Consider the following 16,763-nt stretch of genomic DNA (forward strand, 5'->3'; position numbering starts at 1 on the left):
TACATTTAAAAGGAGATTTCTAAAACCCCCATACGGATCAAGAATATTAAAGCTCGATACAAAGCGGGGTTTTCGCTTAATCCGGTTAGAGGTTGGGGTGAGGTATAGGTAGGGGATGAGTTGGGCTATCAGTCTACGACCTCCTTCACCATGCATATCTGATCAGCAAAGCAAGAGACCAGGCAGGGATATCCACCAGCAAGAACAGCGGCTAAGAAGGCAGGCTCTGTCAGCTTAGCCCTGCATCAAAAACGGTGGCTGTGGTGTATTACATGGGTATATTAAGCTGAAAGCCTGCCTAGGGTAGCAACGAAAACGGTCCATGGGATATAGTGGAATAGTCAAGGACTGGAGGAGTTTGAACTTCCTATTTCATGCCTTTCACTTGATGATCCTATGCAGTTTGGCACGCCTGCCCTTGTAGGAAGATGTCGAATGAAAGGCATTAGAAACGGTGTGTTGTTACGGTGATAGTGCTTACTAGTTAATATACGTTAAATTACTTCGCTACATTTTACGCTTCTCCGTTACGCTTTTATTGTAAAGGTTAGGTCAAACCGTAGGCACCTCCCTCGTCTCGCCATAAGATATTTTTCATCTTTCCCTTACTTTCTTACTACGCCCTGCTACCTCAACCACATGACAGCGTTGCGCCTCTAATGCTAACTATGGCGACTTCTACAGACCCAGGAACGCTTGCTAATGAGGCAGTAGACGTTTACCCAGAGGCGCCTAGATCATCTACAGCACCGCTATCCACTGCTAATGGTGGTTCTATGTCTTTTGCAACCGGCACCGACTTGACAGCCAACACCAGTTCGGAGGATGTGCCTAATTTGCCACCCAACCTATTGGAGGAAAACAGGGCTGTCACCACCGAATGCGAACCTAAAGACCAACATGTGTATCGGCGGGGTGAGCCTTCAGAGATTCTCGAAGGAGAATCGTTAGCCGACACGCCCCTAGATAACCCTCCACCACACGACAACGACTTGTCTGATGGCCAGGAACCCGCCACGGACAATGATTCAATACTGATGGAAGCTGAGAAGTCCTTCTTAGAACTGTATAACGATCTCAACAGGAAAATGTACACGTCGGAGGACATGACCCCGAGGAACGTACGAAATATACGAGTGGCCCACGACTCTATCCTTAGGCGAGAGCATGCGATGCCTCTTAGATGGAGAACCGGACGAGCCAAGCTTCTGTCCTTTGCGTTCCAGGCATATCTCCGTTTGATTGATGATAGGTAAGAATGGGCTTGAAAGTTGAATTTTAATCATACGAATCCTGACAGCAAAATAAATTAGATTGGAAGCGCTAGAGACAGCATCGCCGGGAGGGGGTGCGGGTGATTATTATGACGCTTTACAAGTGCCGTTATCAGGACCGACCAACCCGGCGGTTGATGCTGGGGATCAGCAGGAGGAATGGGTCGACGTCGATGTTCCAACGCCAACGTTAAATCGTGTTACATGGCTTGACTATAAGCGCAATCACGATTCCGAGCGAAACATCAAGGAGGAGCACGCGATCGACGTCCTAAAAGGTGATCCTATCATTCCGTACAACGTTTGGAGAAACCGGTCGTTACGAGAGGCGCCCATACATATTCGACAGATTGGCCGCTCCTGGAACCTTCGCGATCTCCAAGAGCCAGCCCCTGAGAAGACTCAGGGGGATAATATTCCTGCAGAGACAAAACCTATCCAGCATCCAGCGCCGTCCTATTCCTCAATGCCAGATAGGATCCGCTTGAACGGAAACGCACTTATACAACTACTAGACAGGGCTTTGGAATTGGGTATCGAGACAACTGACAAACCTATCGTATTCTTGAAGCCCTTCAAGGTCCTACTGCACTATGAAGTTGCCATCAGGAAACTCCACCGGCTGCTGAGGAAAAAGTTTGTGGACTCGGCGGAAGTAGTAACAGACACAGAAACAAGCAGCAAATCTGCCGAAAGCACTACTGCCGCCCGTGATCAAGAGGGTCAGGGAGATGGCGGCCGCGAAGACTCCTTCACGAGTGAGAGCGGTCAAAATCTCCTTGAGACCTGCGGCACGGAACAAGCCTACAAGGAGCTGTGTTGTCTGATCGAGTTCATGGACCACGATCTAAAAATCGTGACAGAATTTGAGAAAGGACTAGCGCGTCGCATCTACTTCTCCGACCTGTGGCATATATTTCACCCAGGTGAGGAGGTTATTACCTCAACAAGCCCTGTCAACGCCTACCGAGTCTTGCATGTCACTGGCGGCCGCCCCTATCTCTCGCCTCCAGAAGAGAGGGACGAGGAGAGCAACGACTTTACGAAACCGTACCGTATCCCAGAGAAGTGGGGCGATTTTGTCGTGACCTGCTATCAGATAGACTTCGACGGAAACAAATTTGGGCCTGTTACTAGAGAATTCCGAATCCAAAAGTATGTCGACCAGCGAGACATCACGAGCCTGCAGATATATCCATTGAAATTTGCGAATGATTCGGTGCGGGTCAGGGAGAAGCTTCAATCGAATGGTCATACGTTCCTCCGCTTGTGTAGGGGTAGACATGTTCAATACCGAGGGCCCAACTTGCATGAGGTCGAGAATCTCGACAGTCAGATTATCGTAGACTTCAATGCCGCCCTGTCCGATCAGCAGGACAAAGATCACGGTTGGCAGTACACCGTCGATTTCGGGATCCATCCCCCATCTAGCGCCGACTCGGCTGAGGTGGTCATGGTGTCGCGCGGCGGGTGCCGGGAGCAGGGGTGTTGCGAGAACGACCACGTGTATAATGATATCAATCTTGATTACCGACGGATGGAAGGCTTCATTCAAGACAAGAAGGTCCTCACCACTGATGTGAGATACCTCAGCGACGACCCTGATCAGATCGACGAGAAAGACATGATCCTTTTTCCACACCAGCTGTTCGCGTTTGTTCTCAAAGATCGGAAATGGGGTATGTCGTCGCCTACTGCCTAGTGATCACCCAAAGCTAATACCAACTGCCTTTCTAGCTGTCGTTGATATTAACAACGTCAAGATGATAGATGACAAGGCCCAGCAGGGGTATAAAGGTTGGGAGTCGCTTATATTGCCGAAAGGTCATAAATCGATGGTCTATTCCCTCGTCCAGGCACACTTTCGCGCGAGGCGCCAAGGGGGACTCGAAGAAGAGGCACCGGTAGATCTGATTCGCGGAAAAGGTACCGGCGCCCATCGTCTCCGTGTTTTAACAACTTGCTGATACTTTACCTTTCTCATGGCAGGAAGGGGGCTGATTATTCTCCTCCACGGCGCCCCTGGAGTAGGGAAAACATCGACGGCGGGTTAGCACACCCGAAACCATTGCAATCACTACTTGGCCCTAACTTGTTCTAACCCTACACCTAGAATGCGTAGCGGAGCTGTGTGACCGACCCCTTTATCCGATTACCTGTGGTGATCTTGGCATTACTGCCCAAGAAGTCGAGAACCATCTCAAGCGCATCTTTGTCCAAGCCCAAAAATGGAAATGCGTTCTTCTACTGGATGAGGTTAGCCGGCCAAATCTCAGGACTCCTCGCTACGTCAAACTTAACCAAAACGCAGGCCGATGTTTTCCTAAGCCAACGAGAGAACAATGTCAAACACAACAGCCTAGTGTCCGGTGAGACCCGAAACCGACCAGATGGCGAATATGCACTGCTAATGCTCCAAACCATAGTCTTTCTTCGCGTCCTTGAGTATTACCAGGGTATCCTCTTCCTCACCACCAATCGGGTCGGGAAAATGGACGAGGCTTTCCGGTCTCGTGTGCACATCTCGCTCTACTACCCCCCTCTCTCTAAGGAGTCAACTCTGGACATTTTTCGTGAGAACATCAAACTCATCGAGAGGCGTAAAGTCAACCAGATCCGGGTCAAGAAGGAAGAGATTGAAGCATTTGCCGAAGACCACTACGATCACAATCCGCCGCGCACGCGATGGAACGGCAGGCAGATCCGCAACGCGTTCCATATCGCAGTCGCTTTAGCGGAGAACGAGGCGATCGAGAACATGGATTCAAAGAAAAACAGCAATAAAAAGGTGCGCGAGCCAGTGCTGAGGCCACGGCACTTCGGGCTTGTGGAGGAAGCTAGCACAAACTTCGACGACTATTTGACGTCGGTATTAGGGATGGCCCAGAGCGAGCTCGCCAAACAGAAAAGTGTGCGTTTGGATGGCTGGCGCGCGAACGAGGGCAGGAACCTTGACACACGTGGTTACGATAGCAGGAGGTCGGCAAATACCTACCGGAGGGGGCAGGCTAGAAGAGCAGTAGCGAGAGATTCTAGTTCCTACGATACTGACCAGAGCCATACTGACGGTGAGGGGAGCAACAAGCGTATCGATTCGAGTGATCCATCAGACTTGGAGAGTGAACGGAGAAGGAGAAGAGACGACGACGACCAAGATGACGAAGAAGATTCGGGTGACCTACTTACGATAAAGGAGAAGCGAAAGGGGAAACAAAAAACGAGCGAAGGCCGTCGAGACAGACAGGAGAAATATAAGGATGAGGAGCATGGGTATGCCAAAAGGTCATCGAAGAAACACACTCCGAGAGACAGCAGTAGGACGCGTCGTTGATGTCTCCCGAGACCCACAGAACAGCTCGTTGGTTGTCTCGGGCCTCCATTCGGTTTCTTTCGATGGCTAGTCATTACGCTGGGAAAGGTACACAAATCTACCTGCCTAAGCTAGCTAGCTATATTAGAGGCGCATATCTAAGCTAACAGTTCGCTCATTGATTTCCCCTGCTAATAGCTCGGCAGCTGATTGACAATATAACTGGACTCTCCATTCTTCGCTTCTGTTGTTCTTACCCCTTGCGCTGCTTTCGCAACTTTTCGCGATCAAGACACCGACAATGCCCCAAAAGTATATTAAAAACTATCACGTAGTAATTGAACCAGACCTAATATGCCAACACACTATAAGTCGTACAATGTAGGCGCCCACGTTTTACGCGACAAAAGCAAAACAGCTTATTAGCCGAGCTGGGGGGAAATCTAGTAAAAACTAAGAAAAAAGTAGATTCTTAGGGCGAAGTTGCATAGCATAACGACTTACACGTTCACACCAGGAGATGCAGGCGTCTACGGTGTCGCCTAACGAACAGACCATGACTTCCGGGCTTAATATATTGTCACGTAACTATCCTCAAGTAAGGTAATGTTGGAGGACCTAGGTAAAGGGTGATATATTATTGATGACCTGGTTAAGAAGGAAGGAAAGGAACAGTTCGAAGCTAGCCGTGACCTATATATATACCTATATGCTTAACCAACTTGAGCAAGCCAAGTTGCTCTCCACGAAGGAGTGGCTCTCTGTTGGTGGGAGCTACTGGAGGTGTGTTCCCCTGTGACATATATTCTATCACGTAGGAGTTTGCCTCCCTTCACCATCTTTTGCCTACCTTTGTGCACCTTAGCTTACCCCAGCACCGGAGAGCACTGTGTATAGCTTTCCGTCGCTCTCGTTCTCTCAATTCTCCCATAGTTTCAAGATGTAGTTACCTTTAATTAGCCTCTCCCGTCCGGCACCTTTCTTGCTCGTTTGTACGCGCGAAAGTGTGCACACCTAAGCGTAGCTCACCTGAAAAGGCTACATGACATATTCCAAGTAACGAAACCAGTTGCGTCGATATCACATACACGAGGTTCCCTATAATAGGGGTTGCCAAGCGTCACACGAGATCTAGAAACCTTGTCAGTACATGCAGCTCTCTTTCGCTTATTTTACAAGCCACATTTACATAGTGTCACGTAGTAATTGAACCAGCCTATATAAGCCTACATACCGCAAAGCGTGAATGTAGGCGTCTACGTTTTACGCGACACATAGGTATAATAATAACTGGGGATTTCTTTGTTAAGAACCCATGGGGTTTCCCTGAATGTCTATTTAAAGAGGTAGACACATATATTAGTGAGGTTGATAGCCGTCCGGTGGCACAGTTTTACTAGTACGTTACGTATTCTACCGCGGTAACGCATCGCCCCCAGCGGTCCCATCTATTACCTATGGGGTTTATGGGGGAAATGAACGTGGCGTTTCTAAGAAGGCTACGGACCGCTTTATAAAAGTAGCCCTTCCTTCTTCGGGAAGCCAAGAGTCAGTCTTGCCGTCTACTCGTTGCGTGACCTGTTGTAGTGTGTTAATACCACGGCACCGACCGAGGGTATTCATACGGAGTTGAGGATGCTATCCTGCTGCACAGCACACAGCAAAGCCTGACGCCGTCTAGGTAGTTAGCCGTCAAAGCTAACCGAATCTTCCCATTTTAGACTAGCACTTCGGCTACGGAGTGGCCGTGTTAGCTTTGCGTTGCTATCTTCTTTCCCGGCTACCAAAAGAACCAGAGCGCGAAAAGAGGCTAGAAACAATACATACACTAACAAGACTTCGGAGAATAATGCCTATTGTCTATCCGCTTGTGTCAACGCAGACAAGCGCCCGACTTCCTGGCCTTCGCGACTCGGGCGATGCGGATAACATCGGACCGCAGCTACGAGCAATGTATGTACGATAGGGCCTGCGGCGGGCACAATACCCAAAGAACCGGCGGGGAGGCAAGACCAATCGAGGCTGCCTGGATCGTCCATTTGCGGACTCCAGAGCTTGGGCCGTCTCGTGTCTCGTCGCCCCTTTTGCACCTAGGAAGCGCGTTAGTGCTCGAGGTCCGGGTTGGCGGAACTCGCACGTGCGGGCGCGTCTTGGGCAATTCTGGCTAACGACAGACTAGCGGGCTCGACGTTCGACCGCTGGGGGGGAGCTAAGCCAGGACCTGAACAGCCGTGCGTGTCAAGGCCGCGGTCCCGATTGGACGTCGCCGACGCTCGTTAGCGAGCCAGACGCGGTGCCGGTCTACTATCACCTCCATCAAGCCTAATTTGGAGAGGAACCTCCCGTATCTCGATAATAATAGTACGGACTTAGGTAAACAGCTACTGTGGATAGTCCGGAGAATTTCGACGCTAGCGTAGCAAGTAGTGTCCCTGCGTAGGACAGGTATATGTATAGAACAAGGGGAGAAACTACGCCGTTGACCCTCGGGATCTATGGGTCGTATGTTTCAAGTCTATCGCGAAATCTAATCCCTAGTCCTACTGATTTAGCCGAGCCGTGACATCACGACATACGAGAAGTAGCAGACCGTTGGATGAAGATGGTACGGATAGCATAGTCTTATACGAGCCCTCAATCTATTCGAAAAGAGAGCGGTTCTGCCTCTTAACCCCATCCGCATGGTGCAGCAGCCGCTTCCCGTCATGACACCCTGCGGCTGAGGCCACATGGTTCCTACCAAGGACGACGGCGCGGCTGGTGCTAGTCCTGAGACTCTGTCCCCCTCGCCCTCCCCTTTTTCTTTCTGAGAATAGCCCTTCCAAGCGCTATTTCGTATAGCCTAGATCTAATGGTTGCACTTCGCCGTCGAACGATGCTCAGGGGAAGGTAGGGCGCTACGATGACTTCAAGTGGATACCTACATCGTCAAGAAGTACGCTTCTCACTACCGACTAATACCATAGTATTTATTATAACATGCTTTCCGTCCTTGTAGGTGTCTTTCTGCTGTTGAGCACGTTGACCACGACAAGCCTTGTTCCTCTCCGTCAACCAGGACGTTTTCAGTCCGCGCCACTCGTTTTTTTTCCATTCGTGGTCCCCTAATACCATAATTAAATATGCGGCCAGCGGCGTTCTTGGCCGCCTTCAGCACATTTGTTGCTACGTCTCTCGTTTCTGCTGCTGCAACTCCTAGGAAGGGTTGCCATACTGGCAAATGTAACTTCCATCCGTCAAAGTCGCCGCAATGCTGGGGTGATTATTCTCTATCGACGAATTGGTACGACAAGGTCCCGGATACCGGCGTCACAAGAGAATATTGGCTGGAAATACAGAACCGTACGGAGAAGGTCGATGGGGTTGAGCGCGTGGTCTTGGTGGTTAATGGATCGGTGCCGGGACCTACGATCTTTGCAGATTGGGGCGATAGGCTCGTTATTCACGTGCACAATGCCTTGGAGAATAACGGCACTAGCATCGTAGGTGAAATTTTTCATCCTAGCGAGAGAGATGTCGGGTGGATTCATCTGAGGATGAGTCGAATATCACAACGCCCTGCCCCCCTTTACCCCCCTTTACCCCTTTATCCTTGTATCCCATGGGGGATTACCGAGGTTCTAGAAAGAAATGATCGTTACGGTAAATACTGACACGGGGATAGCACTGGCACGGCATACGACAAAACAATACAGTTCAGGAAGACGGTGTCGCATCGATCACCCAGTGCCCAGTAGCGCCCGGCGATTCTATCACGTACCGGTTCAAAGCGGAGCAATATGGACATACCTGGTATCATAGCCACTTCGCTCTTCAAGCATGGAATGGCGTTTTCGGCGGTATCGTCATCAACGGACCATGCTCGGCGCCTTACGACGTGGATACAGGCATTCTCTTCCTAAACGACTGGTTCCACGAGACAACTGACACGTTATGGGCCACGACGGCGTCGACCGGTGGCCTGCCCCCGGCGCAAAACGGTCTCATAAACGGGACCAACATCTACGGAGATGGAGGAAAGAGGTTCGAAACTACCTTTGCCGCCGGCAAACGCCACCGGATACGCCTTGTCAACGGGGCCATCGACACCCACTTCAAGTTCATGATCGACGGTCACAAGATGAAGGTCATCGCTGCAGATCTGGTCCCAATCAAGCCGTACGAGACAGACGTGTTAAGCATCGCCGTCGGCCAGCGCTACGACGTGATCGTCGAAGCGGACCAAGGCGGTGGCGACTTCTGGCTGCGCGCCTACCCTGACGGGGCCTGCAGCGCTCCGAACGAGATGGTAAACGACATCAAGGGCATTGTACGGTACGACGCTTCGTCACGTCAGGACCCGACCTCGGCTGCGTACGTGTACACCGAGGATTGTCTCGACGAGCCGATGTCTAAACTCGTCCCGTACATGCCTATCGACATCGATGACGCATCCGAGGCGGATAATTTCGACGTGGGCTTCCTCGTCAACACGCATGGGATGTTCAAGTGGACGCTCGACGGCACCGACTTCCTGTCGGACTGGGACGTGCCGACGCTCCAGCAGAGCGTGCTGGACCTGCCAGACTTCAAGGAGGCGACCAACGTGGTGGAGGTGAACGAGACGAACGCGTGGGTGTACTTCGTCATCGAGAACGGGGCCGCCGGTCTTGGGCTAGCACACCCGATCCACCTGCACGGGCACGACGTCGTCTTGCTCGCACAAGAGGCTAACGCGGACTTCACGGCGACGACGCCCTTGCAATTCAAAAACCCGCCTCGGCGGGACGTGGTCATGCTTCCGGCAAACGGCTTTCTGGTGATCGGGTTCCTGACGGATAACCCGGGGGTGTGGCTCATGCATTGTCACGTAAGTATCCGATCCGGTTTTCCCTTGGCGCCTGATCTGGTTGCTTATTGGCTGCTCGCGGCGCGTCGACTAACCGTGCGGTCCGTAGATCGGTTGGCACGCCTCGCAAGGATTCGCGCTCCAGGTGGTCGAGCGGGAGGCGGAGATCCCCCAGCTATGCGACATGGACAGCCTCAATTCGACCTGCGCGAACTGGCACCACTACGTTGCCGAGAAGGGCATTATCCAGGACGATTCTGGCATATGAGCGACCGAGTAGCGCGATACCCCCGCGTGGCTCCTCGCGAATTTGATGTTCGGACGCGCGAGGAGGTGAAAGGTGGAGTGGAGAAGGGTGCACTTGGATCATGTTCGTTCGGATGCAATATGCACATAAACCCATTCATCCGACAGGGAGCTGTGCGCTGTAACACACTTTACAGTCCTTATACCTAATATCTGCTTATGTACATAATGTATACCTACCTAAATCGTGTAATTGCGTAATTGTAAGAATTAATAACCACCTCGAGTATTTCAAGATTGGTTGGCGCGCCTCTATTACCTACCTCTTTCTCAATACCTTGAGCGTTCCAAGGAGGGTGGCATCAGTCCCCCCCCATCCACAAACCACCATCTACCTAATATATATCTACATGTAGTCGCACTCACGTGAAGGCGAACTGACACCCGATCCCCTGCAACAACAACGCTAGAAATCTACCGAGTAATAAATCACAACCGGAGGAGACGATGCTGGCGCCTATGGAATCCCCTTCTCTGCCCTCCCGCAAGGTGGTGGTTGAACTACCGGAGCTGCTCATCCTCATCTTAGGTCATCTCGATACTTACGATCTCACACGAGCTATCCGCGTTAACAAGTTCTGGTTCCATTGGGGAATCACGCTCTTGTGGGCCAACGCGACACCCGTCTGGGCGTTGGCCGCAGTCGAGGACCGTCGTCGCCGCCAGGAGTACGCCTCTGCAATTTGTTCCTTGTACTTCAAAGGCCCGAAATGTGACCCCTATGTCAGATTCGACAACCTTACCTTCGATCGTCTTAGTCTGGTCTCTCTCGACGAATATAACCCCGAGTACCCCGACCGCTTCTGCCTACACCAATATCTGCAACCCAGCCTCGAAGAGTTTCTCTTTTATAAGGGTACTCTTGAAGAACATACCTTGGATTTCATGGCATCCAACTGTCCACGTCTGCGCAGGCTGTACATTAATCGTCTCAGCTCCAAACTGTCGCTCTCAAGTTTTCAAGCCTTCGTTGCTCGATGTTCGTCGCTAGCGGCGGTCACCTTGAAGTATAGCCACATATTCACCGATGAGCTCTTCTGTTACCTGGCCGCGCGCCGAGGCTTGGAAAGCATCGAGTGGGGCGAAATGATCGGGACAGACGTGTTAAATCAGATCCGCGCGCAGGTTTCCGTTCCGTTTGCTAATATTCAACATCTCTCTTCGACCATTACCATTACGGCGGTCCCAGTTCTCGTCCCACTTGTCCCTAATATAACGAGTCTCGAGCTACACGTGAAGCCCCTAGATGATAGTTTTGATGCCGACATTTCGGCAGCTGCTATCACCTCGCTGGCGAGGCTCACTAAGCTTGAGAAGCTGGATGTGACGTTCGGCTCGGGCTACAGTGACATTCTAAATTTCACCGACACCGAATTGGACCAGCTCGTACGCCGCCTTCCTGACCTGAAAGAGATAGCGCTCGATATGCCGTGCGAACTATCTCCCAGCGCCCTCAACGTCCTCTCCAAGCACTGCAAGATGCTAGAGCAGTGTCGAATGCGCTCACTGATGGATTTGGGAATGCTCGAACTGGATTCTCGCCAGGACATCTTATTTCCGCATCTCAAAGAGTTCGAGATTGGGGCTATCCAAGCACCCAATGAGGAATACTCTGGGTAAGTACCAACCTATTTTACTAGACGTTAGTTGCCTTCACCCCTCTGCACGTCAGCTCCCTCTTGGATCTTGTCGTTTCTGAGGTAGGTTGAAGAGGATTTATGCACACAATGACGACGATACTATGCCCCACTACTTACTAACCGTCTCCTTGGTTCGGTAGGCCCCTCAACGATCCAGACGAGGCGACAGCGCTCATACAGAAGCATTTCCCAAAATTGGAGTGGTTGGGTACTTCCGGTCTCGGTGACCCGATAGACTGGAGCTATGGTGAGGCTATTATCGACATTCTCACTCCTATACTAGAGCTCCGAAGTACACCAGATTAAATCTCACGATATCTTGAATTCGCGCGTACTTATTATTACCCCAGAAAACCTGTCTTTCGTGATAGCCAATCACTCGTAAACAACGATATTGAGCGAAGCTGATTGGCAGCCCACACTTCAAAAGAGCCTTTCCTTTACTACACCTATGAATCGGTCGAGGGAGCTCTCGAGCGAGCGCAAATTAGGTATCGGGAGATGAGGACGTATAGGTAGGGGAAAAAAGATAGGTATATATAGTTCTATTGAGAAATGTACTGTGAAGCCGGTACCCATACTGCGATGATTGGCGTTAGGCGGACAGCCTTGTTAAAATCTGAGGATCACGGTGGTTTTAGTCGCGAACACCCCGGAAGTGTCCCGAGTACACTAAAGACTTTGAGGGAGCTCGAGATAACCGGGACTCGGTAGAGTTGGACTCCTCAGTTCCTTCAAGTTGACCTGGACCTCCCTCGTTAGCCCAGCTATCCACTTCGCCAAAAGATCGCTTGACCCCGGGATTCAACCCAACTTCCAGAATTATTTTGCTGACGAGCGATCGCTCATCCTTCCTTATTAGGGCGGGGAGGGTTGATTGCCGTTGGTCTAGCAAGTTGTAGCCGGTTTCCATCTCTTTGTCCACCAAGATCGATACATGATGCTCGCCCGCTTTCGCAGGATACACAGTGATGCGGCCTTGTTTTGTGCAACTCTCGCCTGGTAGCGCGAGTAGCTGTATCTCGCTGGAGGCGACGGGTTTCGCTGACCTCCCGTCTCCAGCCAGCGAGGAACAGCTGAGCATGATGTTCCCAGAACTCGCACTTAGATGGTAGCTGGTGCCTTGCACTGTTCCCTCACTAGCAACGCCACTCGTATTATTGTGCCTGAGCGTAACGCTTGCGTCGCCAGCTCTGATGATTCCGGCCTCAGAAGCGAGGTCTCCAACACTCCTCCCCAGCAAAGTAGTAACTCGCTTGGACTCGTGAGGCTGTGCCACTGCGTTCGAATTCGGAAGATTACTGTCAAGGCTCATGCTTTCTCGTAGGTCGAAAACCTCCTGTCGGTCGATCCCCCCCCGCGCCACGATCACGTAGTTTCCGCAGGTAGATAATTGAAGGGATGTAATCTCCGGGCCCCCTTGCGATAAATCCCCCACGATGTCTGAGTCGACGATTAGCAAAAGGCATCGACAAGGGTTTGAAGTCCTCACTGTTGGAGAAATCCCATATGCTAACAATATTTTTGATAGCAAATACAATAAGCTTCCACTTAGGATGGAATTTTGCGGTTGCTAGCTGCAGAGGGCCCAGCCAAAAACCCCCTACGATGCCTGGGGCGACGGCAACGACCTGGGCCCGAAGACTGTGGTCTTGCGCAGATTCAATGATTTCAAAAACAGCCAGCGTGGGGGGTTCTGCTCGCCTGCTGTCCTGGAAGAAGAGATACCGGCTGTCCGCGTTGAACAAGGTGCAGTATGTGTAGATGCGCCGATGTAGCAGTTGCAATGTTGGTGGCAGCCCGGCCCTGAGGCACGCCTCTGGATCAAACGGCTTCAGCCTATCATCCCAGAGATGCTGAATTGCTTGGATATCTTGGAGTGGGATGAGGCAAGATTGGAATTGTAGCTTTGAAGAGGACGGGTCGATAGAAACTCGGTAAACTGTCCGCAGAATGGACATTGAGTAGCCGTCGGGGCTGATCGAGAGAGGGAAAGAGGCCTTCCAGGACGTGAAGAGCTCTTGTCGAAACGCCTGCCTCATCTGCAGAGCGATCTCTGAGGCCTGTAGGGGTATTGTGACGGAACCCAAACTACGCATTGGTTCGCCGACCAAACTAAGCTCATAAATGGCATGCCAACCTTTGCAATAGTTCTCGACCTGGGAGTACGCTGTTGCTGGCTCGATGGCCTCCCAAAACTGCTCAAAGTCGTCCGAGGGCCAGATGCTAAGGACGCCGAGGACGCTCCCGTCAGGCGAGGTTGCGGATATATGGCAGAGCCTCCGGGAGCTTGCGCCGCCGACTGTGGGTGCTGTCGTGTTCATCTGTATTCGATAGGCTGATTGAGGGGTTGGTAGATACCGGCTTTTAGTAAAAATGAGAACATCGGTCCAAATCAGCGAAGGAGACTCTAACAGCTTCTTGGCCCAATGTAGACTGATCTCAGTCAAGTCAGTCAGCAAGGAGGTGAGGTTCTGTTTCAGCAACGCGAAACGGCCCTCCAGAGAGCCCGCCAGTGGAAGTTTTCCGACCCAGGCCAGCCAGTCTAGTACCTGTGGGAATCGGTAAGATATATTGACGATAAACTCTCCCCCAAGAGCAAACCTGTCACCCCTGCGGAGCTGACTCGGCTCTGCTATTGGGCTGGAATAAAAGCACTGGATCCAGAAGGCTACCGCGAGAGGCTGCTCAAGAAACTTTTCTAGAGAGTTGCACATCCCAGTGATGGCAGCCAGGCATCTTTCGTGCTGCGCCGCGTTAATCTGGCTCTGGTTCCGAGGGATCGCCCTGTCAAGGTGTGAAAGCCAATTCACGGAACCATAGCTGGCCAGATTACCTGCCCTTTGGCCCAATACTGACCCGCTCTCGACACATAGGGGCATAGACTGAGGGGCAGCCCGCAGGAGATGATCCAGACAGTCCTTTGCAATCTCCATGTTGGAGACCACAGGGTCCGGATAGACTCTCGCGATATCAGGTTCCGTTGGTGTCCATTTCGAGAGATGTTCCAACACAGAAAGATGAATAAAGGAGCAGCGAGTAGGGAAAGCAATCCCCGACATTAAATAACCACTTGATATCTCTGAAAAACTCACTAGGCCGCAGGTAACTACGGTGACGAGCTCGGAGATCTTATTGAATGCTGTCCTATTGCACACCGGCTGTTCGACTCCGAGAAGTTGATGCCAATCCTGGAGCGCCAGGGTTATCTGCTTTGTAAAGAATAGGGTCCATCGGATGACTCGGCTTGCCATCCGTCGCTGTGCGAAGTCGAGCTGGGAAATTTGTCGGAAGATTCTGATGTAAACACCCTCGAGTCCTTCTGGAAGGGTGATGGAGTGAATTATCTCTTCTCTCTCCCTTCGTGTCAGCGCGGGCGAGTGCAAGAGAGTGACCATCAGTCTTGCCCAGAGAAACATCTTGTCGGCTCCGAGAACCAGTCTCTGTGTCAACTGAGTGATGTCTGCGCTTTCGTAGAGAAGTTCGTCTTCAAGCAGGTTGGTGAGCTGGCGTCGGCAGAATAGGGCAATGTCCTGGTCTACAAGCTCTTGTCCAAATTCTAGCCGATGACCTACCTGTATGAACTTTGTCAATGGGGCGACGTTGGGCCGACTAAAAAGCAGTACCCGCAAGGCCGGGATAGAGAGAAACAACCTCAGGTCGTTGACGACTTTAGACGGCTCAACACATTCATCTATTCCATCGAGAACAAGGATAGGGGAGTCAACAGAACCTAGGCAAAGATGGACGAGCTCTTTCAGCTCTGCCTCCGTTGCTCTTGGCTGGCCAGTGGAGGTGTCGCTGTGCTCGATGGCAAACATAAACTTGTCGATCATGCTTTCATGGTGCCGATATTTGTGAAGGATTTGTGCCAGAATAGCTCGATATGCGAGTTCCAGTGTGGTATGAAAGGGGTGATCATGCTTGAAGAAAAAGTAATAGAGGTCTGGTTGACTGCCGTCTGAGCAGCGTGAAACGCAAAGCTCGTGGATAGTTGATGCTGCCAAGATAGTCTTTCCCCCTCCGGGCTTCCCTTCAGTACTGCCATGTTAGTTAGGCTGCCTCAGAGTTCATGGTCACTACATACCGTGGATCCAGAGGACTCTACCATCAGCTGTAGTTCTCTTTCCAGAGTGTTGCGCTGATGCATCCATCACGCTTGTGGACCACGTCTGAAACTGCTTCACGTCAAAGATCCACTGTGCAGTGTCCTGCTCGCATTGGTCGAGTGCTTTGTGATATGTACTTGCGAACGCTGGAGGGCCTAACCAATCTTGAGCTCGCTTGATCGTGGCACCTAAGAAATGAATAGTCAGCCAGTTTCAGAGCCCCCTTCGAATCCTGTTACCTTTGTCGTAGTATGTCATTCCGCTCTTCAGGTCGGCAATGCTGGCCTCATTTCTTTCCACCTGCTGCGAGATATGATTCATCTCAGCTACTAAGTCAGCTGTCTCGCTAAGCTGTAGGATATGAATTTCCTCCGTTAGTGCCTTCTGATGCCTTTTCATGTTGACCAAAATCTCCCTAAACCTTTCATCGAATGGCCTCCATATTACAGTCGCGATCAGCTCAACCGGGCGTTTGATTTCTGCAAGCATGGTCAGTTCTGGCAGAGAGCTCCAGTGACATCAGAACCTACTCCCGTTGCTGGACATAAACACAGAGGCCGCACCATCGAAGAAGTCGAAAAGATCTCGATACACTTGGCCCAGATGCTTTGTAAGTCGAGGGGTGGGCTTGCCGCGATTTATCTCCTCAAGTGCTGCATACTTAGGAAAGGATTCGGTGAGTTCCTTGATGCATTGGACAAGCTTGGTGAGGAACGTAGGGAAACAGCTTGCCAACTATTAGTATTGGACATTAGCAATCCATCTTAGGCCAGATACCACGCCCTCCACAACGAGAACTTGCCTCGAGGAGCAATCTCAGGGCACCTAAAGCGGCGCCAGCGTAGACACAGCCTTGGGTGACAGAGCTGTCCAGGATGGCAAAAAACGGTCTCATTCGGTCATTGAAGTCGCTTATCACTGACAAGGTCCTCTCAAAGCGCCTCTTTTGGGTCCTCTGGGATAGACCGCATATCTTGTCAAGGCTATCCAACAAATCGGCAGGCGTGCATCTGGCGTTATAGCGGGCCCGATCATCAGCGCTGAGGTCTGATAAGAAGTCCTCGTAGGCGGACTTGAAGGTGTCGCTGAGCGCCATGTCTCAAAGAGATCCTGGTGCTACAGGCCTAGAAGCTAGCTGTTATTCATTCTGTGTTGAAGGATCTGGGAGAAGAGAAGTTATCGGGACAACCGTTGGGGCTTTTTCTTTGACTAAATTGCCTTGCTGATGGGTCACATGGACCGCCAAGGCAGATTTGGATACTGCAGGTTGAGGAGCCGACAGCCCACCAAAGATGT

General features: G+C 51.3%; 4 protein-coding genes across 4 annotated transcripts; 3 read left to right on the forward strand and 1 right to left on the reverse strand.

The window, feature by feature from the left end:
- The first annotated feature begins 540 nt into the window (after positions 1–540).
- On the forward strand, positions 541–4,943 carry GGS23DRAFT_564437 (uncharacterized protein). The gene is made up of 7 exons (XM_051516146.1): positions 541–1,252; positions 1,314–2,953; positions 3,012–3,200; positions 3,264–3,323; positions 3,388–3,530; positions 3,586–3,643; positions 3,701–4,943. Exons 1-7 carry the CDS (start codon positions 660–662, stop codon positions 4,603–4,605), a joined length of 3,588 nt encoding a protein of 1,195 aa, XP_051373153.1. The 5' UTR covers positions 541–659; the 3' UTR covers positions 4,606–4,943.
- A 2,543-nt stretch (positions 4,944–7,486) lies between these two features.
- On the forward strand, positions 7,487–9,844 carry GGS23DRAFT_620259 (putative multicopper oxidase; the record flags this gene model as incomplete). Its single annotated transcript, XM_051521086.1, has 4 exons — positions 7,487–7,496; positions 7,717–8,066; positions 8,249–9,433; positions 9,522–9,844. 4 exons carry the CDS (start codon positions 7,487–7,489, stop codon positions 9,678–9,680), a joined length of 1,704 nt encoding a protein of 567 aa, XP_051373154.1. The 3' UTR covers positions 9,681–9,844.
- A 321-nt stretch (positions 9,845–10,165) lies between these two features.
- Positions 10,166–11,664, forward strand: GGS23DRAFT_596078 (uncharacterized protein; the record flags this gene model as incomplete). Its single annotated transcript, XM_051518424.1, has 2 exons — positions 10,166–11,334; positions 11,499–11,664. The coding sequence occupies 2 exons, from the start codon at positions 10,166–10,168 to the stop codon at positions 11,662–11,664; spliced, it is 1,335 nt and encodes a 444-aa protein (XP_051373155.1).
- Positions 11,665–11,995: 331 nt separating this feature from the next.
- Positions 11,996–16,563, reverse strand: GGS23DRAFT_596079 (uncharacterized protein; the record flags this gene model as incomplete). The annotated part of the gene is made up of 7 exons (XM_051518425.1): positions 11,996–12,801; positions 12,851–14,145; positions 14,218–15,319; positions 15,446–15,655; positions 15,707–15,946; positions 15,998–16,202; positions 16,330–16,563. The coding sequence occupies 7 exons, from the start codon at positions 16,561–16,563 to the stop codon at positions 11,996–11,998; spliced, it is 4,092 nt and encodes a 1,363-aa protein (XP_051373156.1).
- Positions 16,564–16,763: the final 200 nt, after the last annotated feature.

The sequence above is a fragment of the Durotheca rogersii genome, assembly GCF_024521655.1.
Source record: "Durotheca rogersii strain YMJ 92031201 chromosome Unknown GGS23scaffold_7, whole genome shotgun sequence".
Taxonomy (NCBI): Eukaryota; Fungi; Ascomycota; class Sordariomycetes; order Xylariales; family Xylariaceae; genus Durotheca; species Durotheca rogersii.